Below are 19,647 nucleotides of genomic sequence, written 5' to 3' on the forward strand. Positions count from 1 at the left end.
TGGAAGAAATTTAGATGCTTTATTTTAAACTATTAAATAATTTTCTTTGTAAAAATTCTTAGAAACAAGAGTGCATATTAGTTTGTGCTTATAAGAGAAATGTGAATTGCATTTAAATAGAAGAATACTGTGGTAATATTTTACACCTTTTGGAATAGATACAAGATGAATGCTACTTGTAAAAGAAAGAAAAATTTACTGATTTGCTAAAAGCTTGTTCAAAAAAGAGCAATAAATAGTCTAAATTCCAATTAACAACATAAAAGGGTGGTTTCACAACATAAAAGGGTGGTTAATCTCTAAAAGGAAAACATTAAGGCTAATTGGATTTTTAAATCTGAAAAGCCCACAGGGAGAGGCTTTTCTTGATTAAAAAATTTAAACTCATTTCACAGCATTCATTTTGGTCAGGGTTAGGGAAGGGTAATTAAACTCCTATGGAGGACTCATTAATTACCACTGGAGCAAAACCAGGTTGAATAAGACCTGAACCTGGAAGAAACGCAAACGTATTTACCAGGTGCAGTAGAATCTAACGCTATAAATGCTAGGATGATTCCTTTACTATTTATGTCTAAATTCTATTTTAAGATAGCACGAAAAAATTTCTTAAGTTTTTCATGCATATTATTAAGTTTGCTGTCTTAGGTTTAGTCTCATTAAGCTTTACGGAAGTCTTTAAAATTGCAAAATGTAATTAAGTGCAAAGAAACTTTATTCTGGAAACATGGGTTATATAAAAAGTATTTAAAAATATCGCCTGCAGTCTTAATTAATTAATATTCATTAGGTAGATTAGTCTATTGCCATATTGCCTAAAAATTCAATATTTCATAGTTTCAAAAACCTCAAAACATTTTATAAACATTATTTTGAAACTTTATAGTCCTAGTGAAAAGTGATTACTTTTTAAGGATTATTTTCTCCAGAAAATACACATATAATTCAATTAAATTCTGTATACTGGCTAAATTGCTACAAATAGTTTTTGACCAAACATATTTTGTAACATTGTAAATGCAGGCGTCTCCTGCACAATATTAAGTAGCTCTTAATGATTGAAAAGGGACAAACTGCTAGTTTCAATGTTCTTTGCAATTTATTTCCTGTAAATATAGAGACTAATTTTTTTTTTTTTTTTTGGTGAGGAAGATTCAATCTGAGCTAACGTCTGTTGCCAATCTTCCTCTTTTTGTTTTTTTCACTTTGAGGAAGACTAGCCCTGAGCTAACATCTGTGCCAATCTTCTATTTTGTATGTGGGTTGCCACCACAGAATGACTAATGAGTAGTGTAAGATTGTGCCTGGGATCCAAACCTGTGAACCCGAGCCACCGAAGTGGAGTGTGCCAGACTGAATCACTATGCCATGGGGCTGGCCCCTGGAGATTAAATTTTGTCATTGAGGGGCTTCTTTCTTTTTTTCTCCTGTAGTGAGGGGAAAGAGGAAAACTCAGAATTTAGGGAAAGAACTTCAAATGCCAATGCGTCAGACTGAGGTGGGTAACCATTCTCTTAAATGTCTTAAGAGGAAAGCTTCACTGGGGGCCTGTGAGGATTAAAATTTTGACTGGGAAAGGAGACTTCCAGCTGAGGAAGGCAGCCTCAACAAACTAGTGGCAGGCCAATACTAACAATATCCTTACGTTTGGAATAAACTTTGTTAAGGCTTCTGTCTAGGAGGATTAAAGAGAAGGGGATGAGTTAGTGTTTGAGGGCAAAGAGAACTGCAGAAGGCTGGAGGCACATGGAGAATTGGAGGTAATAAGGGAAAAAGTCTGGAGCAATAAATTTGGATGAAGGATTAGTAAGTGAGGACCAGAGCACCTCGGAAATTCAGACAGGGTAAGTGGCCTATGCAGTCATGTGGGATAGGGACGGTTGACTTTCCAAGGGTTGCTTTCCAAGGAGGAACTCTGTTTCAACCTCGGCAGTAGTCTAGAAGAGGGACTTGGGAGCCAAGGTCATTGAGTAAATCACAGCTTGTTACACAGGAAAGCAGAAACATGACAGAAAATAGGCCTGCCCAGAAAGAGGAAAAATTACAGGAACTGGAATTGAGAGCATCTGTCCAATGTAAACATTTAAAAAGTCTTTTCTTGGTATCACTGAGTCTGTCAGACTTTGGACTCCTTTCCTAGCTCCAGCCCACGAGCATTTGTGTGTATGAGGGAGGAAGGCTTATGCCCCAGCAGCTAGCTGGTCCTTGTACGCCTCGTGTCCAGTGAGGCAGGGCTGGCCACTCTCTGGCCCTGTACATTCAGCTAGCTTCAGCTGTGTCACTTGCGGTTCATGGGTATATTGTCTGTTCTTTCTTAGCTCAGTGATGGCCCAAACACCTATGACACATCTGAAGTCTAGTTGGTATTCTATTCTTTCAGACCAGGGTGTCCACTTTGAAGTTTATATTGCAAGACATGTCATCACAGCTATAGAAGCCCCTTCTGACAATCCCCCCACCTCCACTATCACACTCTCAGTAGTTCTGAGACTCATCAGAGCCCCTGGGGCATTAGGAAAGGAGGCAAGAAAATGAGACCTTAGCATCCGCCTTTATCTATCTCTTTTATTTCTAATGACAATGAATACAGACAGGATATGTATTCTTTTCTGATATACATTTTTACAAATTAACAATTATTTTATAGAATTGAAATGTTTTACTACATGTTAATATGGACCCGCAAAAATGCTGATTTTATTTCTTATAGCATTTAGCAAAAGCCCACATTCCACTAATAGGGAAATGAAGTACATTACTTGTGTATGCAATGCAAATCGCTTTGAGCACTATAGGGATAAAAGGTCACTAAAGCTATTATGCTATTGTAGGAGAAATGGGGGTTGCATGTCTACTAATGAAACTTGCAGTCATTGTCTTATCCATTATTGCCTTTGAAAGGAAACACAGAATTACATATTATAATTAAAATTCACTGAGAACAAATTATCCCTAAGCACTAAAGAATTAGGTGGATAAATAACTTTGAATCTATAATTTCACTTCCAAGAACCAACTATAAATATACTATGCAACTATACAATCAACTATACATGTTCTCCAAAGGTGGGCAGAGCACTGTATAATGCAATTTCACTCTCAAGTAAATAACACTTCATCATTAGCTTTTCCGTATAATAGCAAAAACTGAGGTTGCATAAAGTACCTAAACCAATTGTCTCAGAGACTTTTAACATAAGAAAGATATCAAATATTACAAAAAGAATTAACAAATACATAAATAGATAACTAAGGTACAATGTGGTAGCATTTAAAAATGTTAAACTGTAGTATCCATCAAAATAATTTCCTTTGTACATGAAAATAAGTTGCAAAATGTACAGTTAAATCAAACCCATTCAGTAACAATATAACTCTAGTAAATATATTTTGCTTCACACATTGACTCAATAGAATATCAGTTTATTTATTATATGCAGGCGCTGTGTTAATTGCTAGGTTCAGAAATGATGAGGATATGTCCCCATTCCTAAGAGCTTCCAATTACATGAGGAAGACAGACACGTAAAGGAATATTTACACTACAACGTGATACTCAAAGAACTGTACTCTTAATTATTCCAGCAACCTTGTTACCCTTGGAGCCAACAGCATAATTTGTTGAGCTAGTTAGACAGTTAGTTGGGAATGCTGTCAAAGTTAATGAAATGAATAAAGCTACCTGACCCATAGAGTTATTTAATAATGGCCTTGTTTTATGAAAATACCATGCTTTATCCAACTGGACTAACAGCGCGAATCTCCACATTTAGATTGTTATTACCATAAGGCTGGTCTGTATTGATTGTCTTCTCATTAACCACCAAGAAGGTGACTGCTTTGATTTCTATTTTTTGTATAGTTTCTGGGGTCTTTTTTAGAAGTGTTTTAAAAATCCTGAAAACCATATTCAATGATAAATGATTGAAAAATTTATTAAAATCTGGCTTTAAATTCCTCTTCCAGAAAATGTTTGCGATTATATTGACCGGGGTGGGGGGGGTACGAAGAGAGAGACACAGCAAGGCGCTAGCCCAAACTGGATTTATAAAAGCTAGAGAGCTGGTTAAGGGAACAAGATGCCTGAGTTATCAAATACGCTGGAATGGACAGTGAGGCAAGACTCGTGTGTGAAATAGAGATTCTGAAATGCCGGTCAGGCTCAAACCACCAAAAAGGAGGCAGAGCTAGGCTAGATTCTCTGAGGCAACTGTACAAGGACAAGGAATGTAACACCTATTGTGGCAGGTTTTAAAGCGCTGAGCATTTGAATAAGAAGGAAAATGAGGCCTTGATTTTAGAGGAATGAGAGACATACTACTCTTTCAAACACTTGTGGGGACAACCACCTAAGACCAAAGGCTGGAAGTTATTACAGGGAGACAGAGTTGCTTTCCATGTTAGGAAGTACTTTCTAACAGAATCGTTAAAAAATGGAGGTAGTGAGCTCTTTACCCCTGAAAACACTGAATTAGAAATTGAAAAAAGTCATCTGTCAAGAGTGTTTTAGAATTTACAGGGACTTTCTATACCAGGTTGGAAGCTGTATTAGATTCTAAGGTTATTTTCAAGTTTGAATGAGTCTATGATTTAGAAGAGATATCTTTTGATAAGCAATAGTATCATCTTGTGATTAAATTTCCTATTTAGATATTAAATTGGACTAAGCATCATAGTGTCATCAAATATAATTTATTTATAAACATATCTAAATTAAGATTCTGTATAAAGATATTCTTTCAAATCACATAATCTTTAACTAGAATCACTACATTTAACTATATAGCTACATTTGCAGCAAAATTAGAAATAATTCAGGAGAAAATTTTAGGTACTGGTCTTCCAGTTTCTATTTACTATAAAACAAATGTGCACCTATGGTAGACAGAAGGAAAAAATCTCTATTAGCAGCTCACTGTAAATGTCAGCACCAATTACAGACTTTTTCCTGAGTGATTAAAAAAAAGAGAAAAAAGAACAAATTTCCTTCAGTAAGAATGCTCCTAAAAATGATGTACTTTTAAAACTCAAGTCCTATTGAAATCTTGAGTATGCAGAACCATTGAAACCAAGTTACTTGGAATGCCTAAAATGCTAAATAAATTGGAGGAAGCAATTAGTCCTACATCACAAAACTATTAAGATCCAAATGTGTAAACAGAATGTAGAAATCTTTGGTCGTGGACTCCTGTGTAGGAAGGTATTGGGCTAATCATACGCCACATGCCACAGTCTTTGATAACTAGGCGTATCCTAAAGTATGGCTTTATAAAGTGGAGTAAAGTTGTTTCTTACATTGAAGAGAAACCTGCTTCCCTACAAGTTCCAGCTTTTGTTTTTAGGTTACCCTCCAGAGCTGTCCATTGGAAGACATTTTTGTCTTACACACTCAATTCTAAATATAATAGGAGAAGAGTTTCCAAACACTGGATCCAATTGAACTGAGAATGATGATCTAAAAGTAAACACTATATATTCAACAATGTATTTAATCATTCCATTATAATTTCTGCCTCCAATTCTGAAAACATAAACAGATGTTTGCCTTTTCTAGTTGACTGATTTTGAAATCGTGTACCTTGAGCTGGGTACAGTGAACACATATGCAATTGCTCTTCTTGGTATCTGGGAAAAATAGAATCATGTTGTAGCATGTAGTTGCTCTCCAATAATATTCTAGTTTCCAAGGGTAGTATGTAATGAATATTGCCATGATAAAGACCTCTTTCCCTCCTCATACCAGAGTCGAGTGTTATGGGAATGTAGTTAATTTTGATTATGCAAATATTCTTCATACTGCTTAGTTGCACAGGCAATAGATGAATAAAAGTGCTCCACATTTTAAACCAAGTTTGAAGATCACTCTAGGAATATCCATTAACTCTGAATTATCTCATATGTTGAACTTAATCTTTTTTATATTTAATAATGCTATATACTTTTCAATTTCAGAAGACACTACGAAATTAGAATTCTTTCTTTTGTGAAACGTAGTGGAGCAAGACAAATGATAAAGGATTTAGAAATGTTAAAATTTTCCACAAGAATGACAGCAATCTGGATAATGAGCAGAATTGTTTTATCTCTTACCCTGCGGCATTAGCTGAAGGATGATAATGAAAAGAAAGTAGACTTAAAGAAAAAAAAGACTAAAGGAAGAGGCCATAGATAAAGGGATGTTATTTCCTGAACTTACAGACAGGGAAAATAGCTTCTTTGGGGGTACCGAGAATAGAACCTTAGAGATCACTGAGATTTGCATGTCAGAGATCCAGAATGGAGGGTGAGGCCAGAATGATATGTATGGTTCTTGGAGAGTGAAGCCACAGCAACAGGCATGATCAGAAAGATATAAACAGTTTAGTCACTGACCATGTGTGTAAGTGGCTAGATTCCTTGAAGGTTTTGAACACGCAGATCATTTTTTGATAAGGCAGATAGATCAAATGAAAGTGCAAACTTTACAAGATGCAAAATGAGAGAGAACAAGATCAATTATTAGTGGAGCCAAGCCCAGCACAGATTACTATGGTGCCAAGGAAAGAGAACAGTAAATAAAGGAAGAGTTTGGGGCTTTATGATTAGAGAGAGTACTTTTCTTGCAGTTATAACTGATGAAGAGCTCTCAGGTGCAGATGGAAAGGGATGGCAATAAATGAAAATGATTAACAAGTAACATGCAGCAATTGCGGAAACAGGCAGAAAACTTGTGCATTAGAAAGTGTATTAAATCAAATGCAGAGAGAGCCACCTAGGGCTTGATGACAAGGATATTTCTAGAAACATAACCATAAATCAATGGCCAATGAGAAGAATGGTGGAAATAAAGATGATTCGATAAGGAAACAAGATCAGGAAGGGATTCTATTTTTTTTAGTTTCTTCTAGAAGAGATTAACAATTCCTAGAGTCAGTGATTAAAACAATATTTATTTTAAGCATACTTTAATTATTTGTATATGCTTAAATTAACTGTTCAGTAAATCCACATAGAGGTCACCCACTGTGTTATGGTCTTTCTCAAATAATTTGTTTTCAAAGTCTCACACACACACACGCAAAAGCCTCTACTGAATTTTTTTCTTACACACACACACACACAAACACCCACAGAGGAAAAGGCAGAGCCAACAAAAGTAGGTAGGGAGGAAGGCCACCAAATCTACAGAATACTTTTTATCTCATCTCATTAGGGATGGTCCCTGATTTTGGAATTGCATAATAATGTAGTCTAATATCTTGTTCTATTTTGAAAAATATATTTGAAACTTCTGATTGCATAAATTTATATGGTAAAATAAAAGAACCTTCATTTAGCTGCATTTCCATACTTACAGGAACACACTTCTAAAAAATATGTACATTTACAACAGATTTATATTTACTGCAGAGTGTGGGAAACTCATCTGATTCTGGAGAGGTGCAATCTATACATTACCTGAGATGTAAAGCAGGGGTCTTAAAACCTAAAATGCTTATATCTTTTAAACTGATTAAAGAAACATACCCTTTTGCAAGGCGGAATCATCCTGAGAACAAGGATAATTGATACTCTTCCACTGTTTGGGTTAAAGGTGATTAAACATCTAAACAAATACAGGTTGTGAATTCCACTAATCATAGCAAAAGCCCAGTCATTTTTTTAAATTTAGAAAATAATTCACTATGAATAATTTACTGAACTGGTAAACCAACACAGTGCTTTACAGATGGTATGTATCATCGCAGAAAACTGATACGGTACTAATTTAAACCCTGAAATTTCTTATTGCAACTCAAATTTAGACATTTAAGAAGTTAGGAAATGCAACAATAATGAGCCACTTATCTAGAAGTCAGATTTTTCACCTCCTCCGTTATGTTGGAACCTGGCAATGATACATAAAAAGGATTTTAGGACTATCCTCCCCAAATCCAAGAACGTCACTCAGTGGGTTACACGTTAAGATAAACTCAGGTCAGGCATAACTTAAACTACTAATTAAATCAAAAGTGCTAATTTACTGAGCTTGAGCCAGAAAAGAAAAAGAAATATGATACTGATAGAAATTGAAACCAACCAACACTGAGAACTAATAGAATTAGCAATTTTAAAAGCATTTCAGTAACTGCCGATGGCATGATGGCCTTATAACATGGTACATTATGCTCTTAATGAAGAGTAAAAAAGTTAAGCCATGTTTACTGTACAGTTTAGAAGCCTGGGGAAATACATTGCGTTTTAGAAAAATTTCTGACCAAAAAAAGTGCAAGAAAAGGAGGGCTTAAAAGAAGCTAACCAATGATCAGAAAGGACAGACATTCAGTAACTCTTATACCTATAGTAACAAGGGAGGATTCGCACCTCTTTCTAATTTATTTTCTAGTTCATATAATACAGTGTAATTCATTTTTACTACCTAAAGAGATTTCTTCCATCTAAATAGTATAAATCTATGAATTTTGATTTGTTTTCATTAGTCTTTTATGGATAGAGTACTTTAAAAATCAAAACGTCAAAGCCTATGGGTTTTATTTACATATGAAAATACTAAATATTCTGGATTCTCCAAGATTAAATTATATTCAATGTAATTTTTGATAAAACATATTTTGTATTTTAAGTTTCTGGGAACTGCTAATTCATATATGGTATACATTCATAGTGATTCTCTAATAGAAGGAATATTTTATCTTATTAAGATGTAAAGACCTTTTTACCAACTATTAAGGTTAACAAATTAACTGTAGGTTTCTAGAACTGGAATAGTTTTAGACTGTCTAAGCACACACTAGTTTTAGAAATGATTAGAAAACCATGGGTCCCTGTATTTGTTAAACTGGATCGCCTGGCAGTAAAATTCAGTTAAGGCTCTTGGCATTGGTGAAACTTCTTCCCACTCGGACCTGCTGCTGTGGTAGACCTGCACTTCATCTGTGATTTCATCCGGTGCATAATCGCCACCTAATATATAAATTTTATCTTCAATTCCAACTGCACCTGCATTAAAGCCTGCACATTCAAAAGATCCTTCACCCTTCCAAACACAAGTATCTGGACAAAAACTATAAACCTTATAGGTGGAAAGGTCACATATATACAGTGTGCAGTTGACTGGGACAGCTTTAATTAGTGTTGCATGAAAAAACTGCCCAAATTCTGCTACTAGTTCAGACCACTGATCAGTTGTAGCATTGTATTTAAAAAAGCAATCAAGTGATGGGTTAAAGGCATCCGTAATCTCTACTTCTGATCCAAGAACATAAATTACATTTTGGCATGCACTTGCTTCGGGATAGTATATGCCTCTGGGTAATGGGCTAACAGAGATCCATTCTTTGGAAAGAGGGTTGTAAGATTCAACAGCTAAGAGACTTTTAATGTCCTGAGATCCTCTAGTCTTCCCACCTATGACAAATAATCTATTGAGAGCCATAACTGATGTATGCATGGTTCTTGGTGTTTTCATAGTCGATACCAGGAAGAAATCATTTTTGACTGGACAGTAGCACCAGGTTTGATCAGTGGCATCATGGTAGGACTCTGCAATATGGAGCCTAACCGTTCTACAACATGGCCCTTTGCAACCACCTGTCAGGAATATTTTCTCTCCATAACTAGACAGACTAGATCCTGGCAAATCAATCAGGTGTGACTGTGACAATACTTTCCACGAATCAGTTTTAATATTATAGCAAAATGTATATTGACTTTCTCCATTTTCCTCAGTTTTGTGAACAAATATGTATTTTTCAGTTGTGGATGGTCGAGCATCAGGGAAAAGTCCACCAGAACCTTGCACACGCTTAACTGCATCCATGATTATGTCAAAACAGTTTGTGCTTTTGAGTAAACACTCCTCACTGAGCAGACAGTCTTGAAGCGTCTCCTCAGATAACTGATGTAATCTTACTTTTTTAATCAAATGAGGCAGATGCTTTTGCCTGGATTCTAAGTTATGTTTAGTCCAACTAAGGACAACTTTCAGTACGGTTTCTTCTTCAGGAACATTTAATTCATCTGATTCTAGACATTTTTGCAGTACTCCAAAATTAATCTCTAAGAAATCACTGGATTTAAATACTAAAGAAAAGTGATGTTGTACAAAGTACAATGCATGATCAAACAAACGGGTAGAGCCATAGCTATCTGACATAGATAATAACTGTAAACAATTGACAAGATTAATACTTTTTATTAAAAAGTCACTGCAAGCCTTGGATAGGAAGGAAACTTGGAGAAATGATGACAACTGGAAGAACATTTCCACATTATCATCTGTTATCTTTGTTTTTCCAGTATAGGCATAATCAAGAAATGCTTTTACTGCTTTGGAGGACAAATTAGTAATGGTAACACTTCCACCATCTCTTTCTTTCATGTTTACTTCAAACATAGCCCTGCAAAAATAAAGAACACAGAAGAACAAGTAAACAGGAATATTTTATTCCATAACAATTTCAATATTATCTTAAAGAGGTTTCCTTATTTTATTCCTTCCTATATCTATGAAATATATTTTTAAAGCATCCTAATAAATTATTTTAATATCTAGAATAGTCATACACCATACTATTTATCCATCAAACATATATATTAAATAACTCCTATACAGCAAAATATATACATTATATCTAAGCTACAGTAACTAATCCAAAGAAGACTATAAAAAGATTCAAATTTTACATATTGATTTGATGTTCTTATATATTATTAATAAAATTAGGGTAAAATCTCTCTAATGGAAGAATTTTTTATCTGTGGCTTTCTTAATATCAACTGTGCAGGTAATAACTAAAATTACTTAAAATGTACAATGCTTTTGGGTTTAGCATTTAAAAATCTCTTTCAAACTAATTTTCATTTTGGCAGTAGTGAAACAAGTGAAAGATGGAATACAGTGAGGTATTAGATACCTCCAACAAGTCTGTTTATGTGGGAAAATCCACCAAATAAGGTAAACTTAAACACACATCTAAAAAGACACATTTCATACAGTACTTTAGGAAAAAGGGAATGTGATTTCATAGAACTAAATAATAACAGTGTACCATACAAAGCCAAAGGCTAAAAATCAGTTTCCATTGAAATAGCCAGAGAGATGGAGCTGAGTCCTCAGATTTGAATAATTACACCACTTTGAAAGTTCTTCATAATAAGTTCTAATTTATCTCAACATGTAAAGTTGATAGAATCTAAGGAATTAGGAACTTTTTTGGCTCAGGTTCAGCAAGAATATAAATTATCTGGAAATGTTTGGGCAGGAGACTAAGATGTATTTCACTATTGGTTTTGGTCAGAACAATATTACCATCCATCCTTACACTAACTTCATATCCAGAGTTATTCATTTTTACACTTTAAACAAACCCATTATGGTGGTTGTCAGTGGAAGAGTAAATAGAGATTAAGATTAAAGGGGAAAGAGCTACAACAAAGAACCAAGGACTGCCAGGTGAGCATTCATTAAGACTCAAGAGCAACTGGCTTTGGATCTGGTTTAATACTGGTTTGTGTTTGTGTCAGTACTGTCCAGGGTACCTTTGTGAGCAGTGTCCCAAGGTGCCCAAGTGCTCTGGAGGGAAACCAATTTAATTAGAGTCTACTCTATAGGGTAACTAAAGGTGTTTAAGAAGCACTAGCAGTCAACTGAAAAACATAAGGGGCCCTCCAAATACAGATTATACCCCTTAGGAAAACAAAGGATGACACAGTGCCTTCCTACTAGGCTATTCAATACTTCTTAATACAAAAATAAATAAATATAGTTACAAAAATTATATATATGTCATATATTATACAGGGTATTTCAATAATGTATATCAACTTAGAAATATTAACTTGTAATGATAATTATATTAGATTATTAAGACATCTATAGTCAGTTTAGGGTAATATTAAGACCATGGCCTCCAGAACCCAGCTGCCTGGGTAGGCATCTAGCCTCTGCCACTCATTAGCTGTGTGACCTTGGGGAGGTGACTTAACTTTACTGAGCTTCAAATTCTTTATCTGAAAACATGGATATTGGTAGTACCTATTTCACTGAGTTGTGAGAGGAACAAATGAGTTAACTGATGCAAAGCATTAACTGGTATTGCTATTATTTTAAGAAAACAAATGCTTTCTATCAGATTCTATGTATTTTTAATTTACCATCAGCTTCTGAATTATCTTTGAGACGATACACATAAGATCATATTTCTATACTTCATCCTATTCATCTTTAAAGCATCCATTAATATCCATCTCAAATTGACCATGTTATCATAAAGCGGTTACATAATATGTGTGATTCCTTTGCAATCTTGTCTCCAATGACTTTACATCTCAATAATAATTTTCATTTTCCAAAAGCATTGTAAAGGGCATTTATCATGCATTGTGTACTTTTCTGCTATTTTTATTTTGTGTTCTTCCTTCCAGTACTCCAGTCAGTTTGATTATAGCACAAATATGAATTAGTGGCCTTATCATACAAAAGCGTAAATTATAGACTTCCATCTACATTTATACATATTTTTATGTGAACTCTACTCATTTAGTAAAATACAATATATTATAAAGGATTTAGGTCATTATGAAACTGTCATTTGTGTTACTTCAAAGCAGTAAAAATTTTTAAAAATCTATTGTTCTAACAATAATTCAAAAAATTTAAAGCAGATCCATAGAAAGCTAGGAGTAAGCTGAACAAAGTAGTAGGGACAAAAATTATGTGCAGGGACATTTAATTAATAAATAACCTCAATATAAAGAGCAGAAGACTGCCAATTCAAATGTTTACATGAACTTGTTATTTTGTTAACATGAAAACATTATAGGGGAATCAGGCTGTATGTTCACATCAGATTATTTCCATTTTTGCCTAGGTTTGGAAATAATAATAATAATAATGATTACTAATATTAGTTGAATGTAGTGGACACCATCCTAGTCATTAATTTCATTTAACCCTCATAATGACTCTATGACTTAGGTTCTATTTTTATTATCTTAATTTTTTACAAATAAGGCAACTGAGGCCTGAAGAGGTTAAGTAACTTGCCTAAGGTCACACATCTAATAAGAGGTGGAGCTGGGATTTAGATTTAGGGCATGTGTATTAAGAGGCCAAGTACTTAACCCTTATATCATACGGCTTCTTGCGATGAAGAGGTGACATGAAAGCTAAGGGAGCAGTCGAGACACTTGGAAGAAAAGCTGGATCAGAAGAGAGGTGGGAAGAAATTGGTGTAACCTGATCGTGTCAGAGGACAAGAACAGTTAGGGCCCCAGTGGAGTGCAAAAAAGAATAACTTAGGTTACCTGAGAGAAGGGGTGAAAAGAACAGATGGAGACATATAGTCTAGTTAGGCAAACAGCTAAAGACTGTTGTCATCTCCCTGTCCCCAGTGAACCATGATGGAGCACTGAGCCATTGCTCCCAAATTCAAAGCAAAAGCCCTACAGGAACAGGTGTTTAGCAAGTAGTCAACATCAGTTAAGTTTTTGCTGAATGAATTACAGCCTATAAGATTTACTCCAGAAGGCAATAAGAGTAAGGTCTAAGATGTTGGTTAGATGTTGGTAGCAAAATAGGAGTTAAACTAAGGATTAAACCAGTATAAGTCAACTTGCATCTAGGTGTTTTTATATCTTAAACCTTACTTTGTTTTATCATTTATTTATCAGAGATTGAAACTCTTTTTACTGCAAATAAAAATTGCTTCCAAAATTGAACATAATAAAAAATATTGCAATTAGGATTTAAGTTCACGGCAGTATGACTAGCAGGGCTGAAGGCCAGGATGTCATGAAGACAGGCTTGTGTGTCTGCAGACCAAGAGGCCTCTCAGGATGGTATTACCTTGATACAGTTACTACAATACTAAAGTCATGTGTCTGACCTGTAACCTTCAGAATCAGAAACCCACTGTCATCACAGTAGATTCTTACAGTGACATGACTAGGACATTCCCTGTAGGATGATATACATGGGAACCAAATCATATCTGGAAGGTTGTTCAGAATCAGAACAAGTTGGTGCTCTCCAGAAATGCTTCTGGAGATATTTCCTTACTACAGGAATATCTTTGCCAAAGAGAGGAGAAATCTTGAAATCCTCTGGGTTAGAGTCCCTCTCCCCTGGATAATCCGTGGATACAATAAATGACTGAAATTTATTTTCCTCTCAGATTCTTCATTTTCTTCGAACTTGGCTTCCATTTTTTATCATTCTGTCCTTTCCTCTTACCTAAATGATACAGCGAAGGGATCCCCCGAACAAAACTGACCCCAGATCAAAACAAATTTTTTTCCCAGAAAATTTCAAGGGACTAATGTTCCATAGACCTCTAGGAAATGCTGGCCTGGGAAGACCTGAGTTTTAAAAAAAGTAGTCTTAAATTTTTATCCTCAAAATCATTAGTTACTCTTAGGTTCTAATTAGCTGTTTTTACAAATTAAAAATTACTGCTGCATGCTCTTGTGGGGGAAAAACTGAGTATAGATATAAAAAAAATAGCATAATTATCCGTATCATAAAATATGAGGCACAGCTGTATAGACAAGGAAAAGTACCTGAAAAAGTCACTGCATGCTGCTAACACACAACGATGACATGGGATTGTTTCATCTTTCATGATTATTTTGAAATCATAAAAGACATTTTGTTCTCTAAAATTCTGTAGTACACTTAAGATTTTCTGTCCGTGATCTTCTGACACAAGGAAGCTGTTCTTCTTCTCAGATGGAATTCCATTACATGAATTTCGTCGATTGAAATCATATGAATTATCCATAGCCAATTCTACCTGTTCTTAGAACTGGAATGAGAAAACAAAAAATCAGTGATGGAGTAGAGTCCTAATGAAATTATCACACTCCAACATTTTCTCACTTACTGTCAATTACACAAAAATGCTCACAAAGAACAATTATAAGATAGTAACGTTCTAAACATTTTTTTCATGATATTTAATAATAAATTCCTTTTAGTTTTCTTAAGTGATGAGCTCACTGGGATAAAAAGTATTTTATTAAGGTATAACATTCAATGCTATATAATTGTGTCAGATAGCAAAATTTATAAGTTGTATAAAAAGCTTAGATAGGATCTCAGTGTATGACCAGTCTTATTGTTACACATAAGAGGTAATATTTATACAGTAGTTATCATTTGAGTATATACACAACACAGCCCTCTCCCCTCCCATCCATTTCCTTCTGGTAGCCAAGCAGATGTTAAAATACTGATCTTGAAGCATCGATATGTACCTTCTGAGGTTAGACTTTTAAAAGAGAATTGATTGAAAAAGATCAGAGTGCTAGATTGTATTAACTTTTGTAGTTACAGCCTTTAGTAAGGAAGAAAACGGTAAGCAGTGGTTCAAATTGGCCTAATTGAAAGCAGGAAGGAAAACAGCAGGAAGGAAAAAAGCAGGAAGAAAGGTCTTTTAAACATGAGGCCAGAAATCCAACATAGTTGAAGGTCAGATAATTGTGACTTTCCCAAACTGCAAATTCAGCTTCAAGCATAAAAGTTTGTACCACCAAAAGCAAGGAAGTGGGAAACAGAAAGTAAAAGGAGACTGGGACTTGGGGAGACAGAGAAACAGGGAATCTTGATTCCTCAGTATCTTTCTGTTCTGGTTATCTACTGTTTTGCCAATGACCCCCAAACTCCATGGCTTAAGATAGCAATTTATCATTCTCTCTCATGGTTCTGTGGGTTTAGCTGGAGCTTCCTGCTTGGGGGCTTTCACATGGCTAGAGGCGGATGGCAGCTGTGGCTGAAGTCACCTGAAGACCTGACTGGATTAGAGGTCCAATATGGTTTCTTCATTCACATTTCTGATGTTTCAACTGGGATGGCTGAACGGATGAGGCCCTCTCTCTCTTAATGCCCTCTCTTCGTGTTGGCTAGCTTATGCTTCCTCATCACATGGCAGTCTCAGGGTAGTCAGACTTCTTGCACGGTGGCCTCCTTCTCCAAAAGGGGGTCTTCTAAGATGCCCAGGTAGAAGTTGGATACTGGAGAAGTACTCTCAATGGTCCTACAGCGTCAATCAAAGCTCCATTCTAGGACTGAGACAAGCTACTGCTGTGTTGTCCGATATAGTAACCATAAACTATGTTTAGTTATTTAAATTTAAGTTACTTAAAATTAAATAAAATTAAAAATTTTGTACTGTGGTTGCTCAAGTCCTATTTTAAGGGGTCAGTAGCCAAATGTAGTGGGATAGTTAATTTTATGTGTCAACCAGACTGGGCCATAGGCTGCCCAAACTGGCTAAACATTATTTCTAGGTGTGTCTGTGAGAGTGTTCTGGATGAGACCAGCATTTGAACTGGTGGACTAAGCAGACTGCCCTCCCTAATGTGAGTGGGACTCATCCAATCTGTCGAAGGTCTGAATAGAATAAATGGCTGAGTAAGAAAGAATCCTTTGTCTCTGCCTGCCTGTCTTTGAGTTGGGATGTTAGTCTTCTCCTGCCTCTGGACTAGGACTAGGACTGGAACTACACTATCCACTCTCCGGGGTTTCCAGAGTGCTGACTGTAGATTGTGAGACTTCTCAGCCTCCATAATCACGTAAGCCAACTCCTTACAGTCAATCAATCATTCTCTCTCTCTCTTTCTCCAATTGGTTCTGTTTCTCTGGAGATCCCAGACAATACATGTGCCTAGTGGCTATTGTATCGTACAGCACAAATATAGAAGATTTTCATTATCACATAAAGTTCCACTGGACAGCTGAGGTACTGTGTGAAGAATAGTGTGCATGTATGTGTGCGTGTGCAGGGAGGAGTAATAGGATGTAACCGGCAGTATCATTGGAAAATTAAGTTACTTGCAGTAGTTTTGTGAGCAGTGTTCTAAGCAGCTGTGAGCATGGAAATATATTAAGAATGAGAGCAGGTGTCATGAGTGTGAGAGATAATGAGCAGCTTAGGGCCAGTTCTGAAGAAAAGTAAGGCAAAAACAATTGTATTAGAGTTCTCTTGAGAAACAGACCCACTGGACCAATAAGATTATATGAGTATATCTATGTATACAGGATATATTATATAGATGGGAAGACTACATATATATAAAAAGATTTATTATTTATAAAGCATTGGCTCACACAATTATGGAGGTCTCAAGATCAGCAGTTGAGTTGGAGACCCAGGAGAGCCGATGGTATAGTTCCAGGCTGAATCCAAAGGCCTGAGAACCAGGACAGCTGATGGTATAAGTTCCAGTCTGACAGCCAGCAGGCCTGAAATTCAGGAAGAGCTGATTTTTCAGTTTGAGTCTGAAGGCAGGAAATGACGAGTTGTGTTGTTGAGAATATTAAAAAGAATACATAATTTAGCATATAAAATGTGCTAAATAGGAAGGAAGTTAGTATTTATTTTCTATTAGAAATTTAACATAAAAGGCAAGGAAATCACATAAATGACATTAATCAAAAAGTTTATAATTATAAGGTGGTGGGGGGAGGGGCAGAAGCAGCAGCTCTCTAATAATTCCTAGGGCTTAAGAGAAAAGTTGAATACTAGAGCTATTGCAGTGAAGTAGTTTATCTGGAGTGTCAGGATCAACGGAAAGAAGAGAGAGAATTGGCTGAGACTTGAGCCAGACTCTCTTATTGATTCCATGATGACGGAAAGGAATATTTAAAGGGACTAGCAAGGGTTATTTATACTACACATAAAGGCACACAGATCAAGTAAATAGGCTTCTACATTAGATGGACAGACATGAGTTAATGGGCATTTGAGTATTGTTCTGATTTATTGGTTTAACGGTCTAAAAAGATTTGCTTTGTGATATGGATGTAGGTGCTGAATTTAGATTGCTGTAATCATTACCCAAATTTCCCTCCAAATCCCACCTTTCTCCTCAGTGTATTGGCATGCTCAAGTTTTTCTCATCTAAAACAAAAAATATTTTCTGGAATCGGCATGCTCCTCTAGGCCCCACCTCACTGAACTTTAAAATAAAGAAAGAAATTATACAAGTTGTGCCCATTATTCCCTCTCTAAAGCACTGTAATCTGACCTCTCCCCACCTCACCCACAAAGAACCATCAATGACTTCAGTCCTTACCTTACCTACTTTTCCTCAGTTTTTGAGGATACAGGTAACTACTTCCTACCTGGAATTCTCTTCCCTTGGTTTCCGCCACCTCTCCTAATTGTCAGCCATTTCTCTCACTGCCCTTGTGAGTCCTTCCTCAGCTAGAGAACTTCCTCACCTTGTGCCTTCCAAACATTGTATTTTCCACTATATTTTCAATTCATTTACAACCAGCACCTGGTATGTAGTAGGTGCTGCATGAAGAATTCTTCAACTGAATTGCTTATCACTTAAGGTTATTCATCCTTGGTGTTCTATCCTTGGCCCTTTTCTCTACTAATTCTTCTTATTTTCCCTGATTGATTTTTATCCATTTCAATGGCTTTAGTTATCATGTGGATGGAGTCCCCCTTTCATACATTTTCTAGCACCTCTCCTCTTTGACAGCACTTGTCCTTGTTATGATTAAATAAAGTCTATGAATAGAAATTTACTCAAACCAAATTAAGAAAATAGAAAATTTCAAGTTCTCTGCTAAGCCATTCCACATAAGAGTAAACACAGCAGGCTTTAACTTTTAACCACTTGACAAAAATGAATACCTGTGTATAAAGCTACTGTATTAATTTGATACTTGAACATTTCTAATAAAGTTGTTTTACTTACATTTCCATTCATATGAATAAAAATTACTATATACACATATCTTTGGATTCACTTCTTATCCATGAACTACGGGCTTCAATAATTGACTTAATTCATCACAAGTTCCAAATTATTTACATATGTATAAATATGCATAAATAATTATGTGTAAATTATATATACATATACATATAGTAACATTAATTTAAAAGGTTTGGATTTGTTTTTTGGTGAGGAAGATTGGCCCTGAGCTAATATCTGTTGCCAATTTACCTCTTTTTGCTTGAGAAAGATTGTACCTCAGCTAACACCTGTGCCAATTTTCCTCTATTTTGTATGTGGGATGCTGTCACAGCATGGCTTGATGAGCTGTGTGTAGGTCCGCACCTGAGATCTGTACCTGCAGACCCTGGGCCACTGAAGCAGGGTGCACAAACTTAACCACTACAACACCAGGCTGGCCCTTGGATTTTTTTAATTGATAGTGTGCATATGTATATCTGCCCTATCAGATAGTAAACTCCACGAGAATAGGAGCCACATCTTTGTTACTCACTGTGGTATTCCTAGCAGAGTGATGTAAAATGTAAATCCAATGATATCATGCCTCTCCTACCTAAAATCCTTCTAAACATTCCTCATTAACTAGAGAAAGAAACCCAAGCTCCCTTACACGGTATGTAAGACTTAGCATGAGCCAGTCCCTATTTATCACTTCAGCTTTACTTACCCCATCCCCAATCCTCAACCATCCGTTAGGAATGAAGGGGAAATCAAGACATTCTGAGATGAGGGAAAATGAGAATTTGTCATGAGCAGATTTATTCTAAAAAAGTGGATAAGGAAGTTCTCTAACTAGAAATTTAATAATAAAAGAAAAAATATTGGAATATTAAGAAGGAAGAAAGAACACAAATACAGTCATGCATTGCTTAATGACCAGGACAAGTTCTGAGAAGTACGTCCTTAGGTGAT

The 19,647-nt window shown here is 35.7% G+C and overlaps 1 protein-coding gene across 5 annotated transcripts in view; it reads right to left on the reverse strand.

Moving 5' to 3' along the window:
* Positions 1 to 2,570: 2,570 nt before the first annotated feature.
* KBTBD3 (kelch repeat and BTB domain containing 3) overlaps positions 2,571 to 19,647 on the reverse strand; it is a 40,959-nt gene continuing 23,882 nt past the window's right edge. For 2 of the 5 annotated variants that reach the window (XM_046638595.1, XM_046638598.1), the window contains 2 exons: positions 14,542 to 14,786; positions 2,571 to 10,379 (listed from right to left, as the gene is read on the reverse strand). In XM_046638595.1, coding sequence (XP_046494551.1) covers positions 8,777 to 10,379; positions 14,542 to 14,762 — 1,824 coding nt within the window. In that variant the 5' untranslated portion in view covers positions 14,763 to 14,786 and the 3' untranslated portion in view covers positions 2,571 to 8,776. Of the gene's footprint in view, positions 10,380 to 14,541; positions 14,787 to 17,089; positions 17,261 to 19,647 lie in introns of those variants that run through there. The other 3 variants (XM_046638597.1, XM_046638596.1, XM_046638599.1) reach the window with 3 other exon arrangements.

The sequence above is a fragment of the Equus quagga genome, chromosome 14 (assembly GCF_021613505.1).
Source record: "Equus quagga isolate Etosha38 chromosome 14, UCLA_HA_Equagga_1.0, whole genome shotgun sequence".
Lineage (NCBI taxonomy): Eukaryota > Metazoa > Chordata > Mammalia > Perissodactyla > Equidae > Equus > Equus quagga.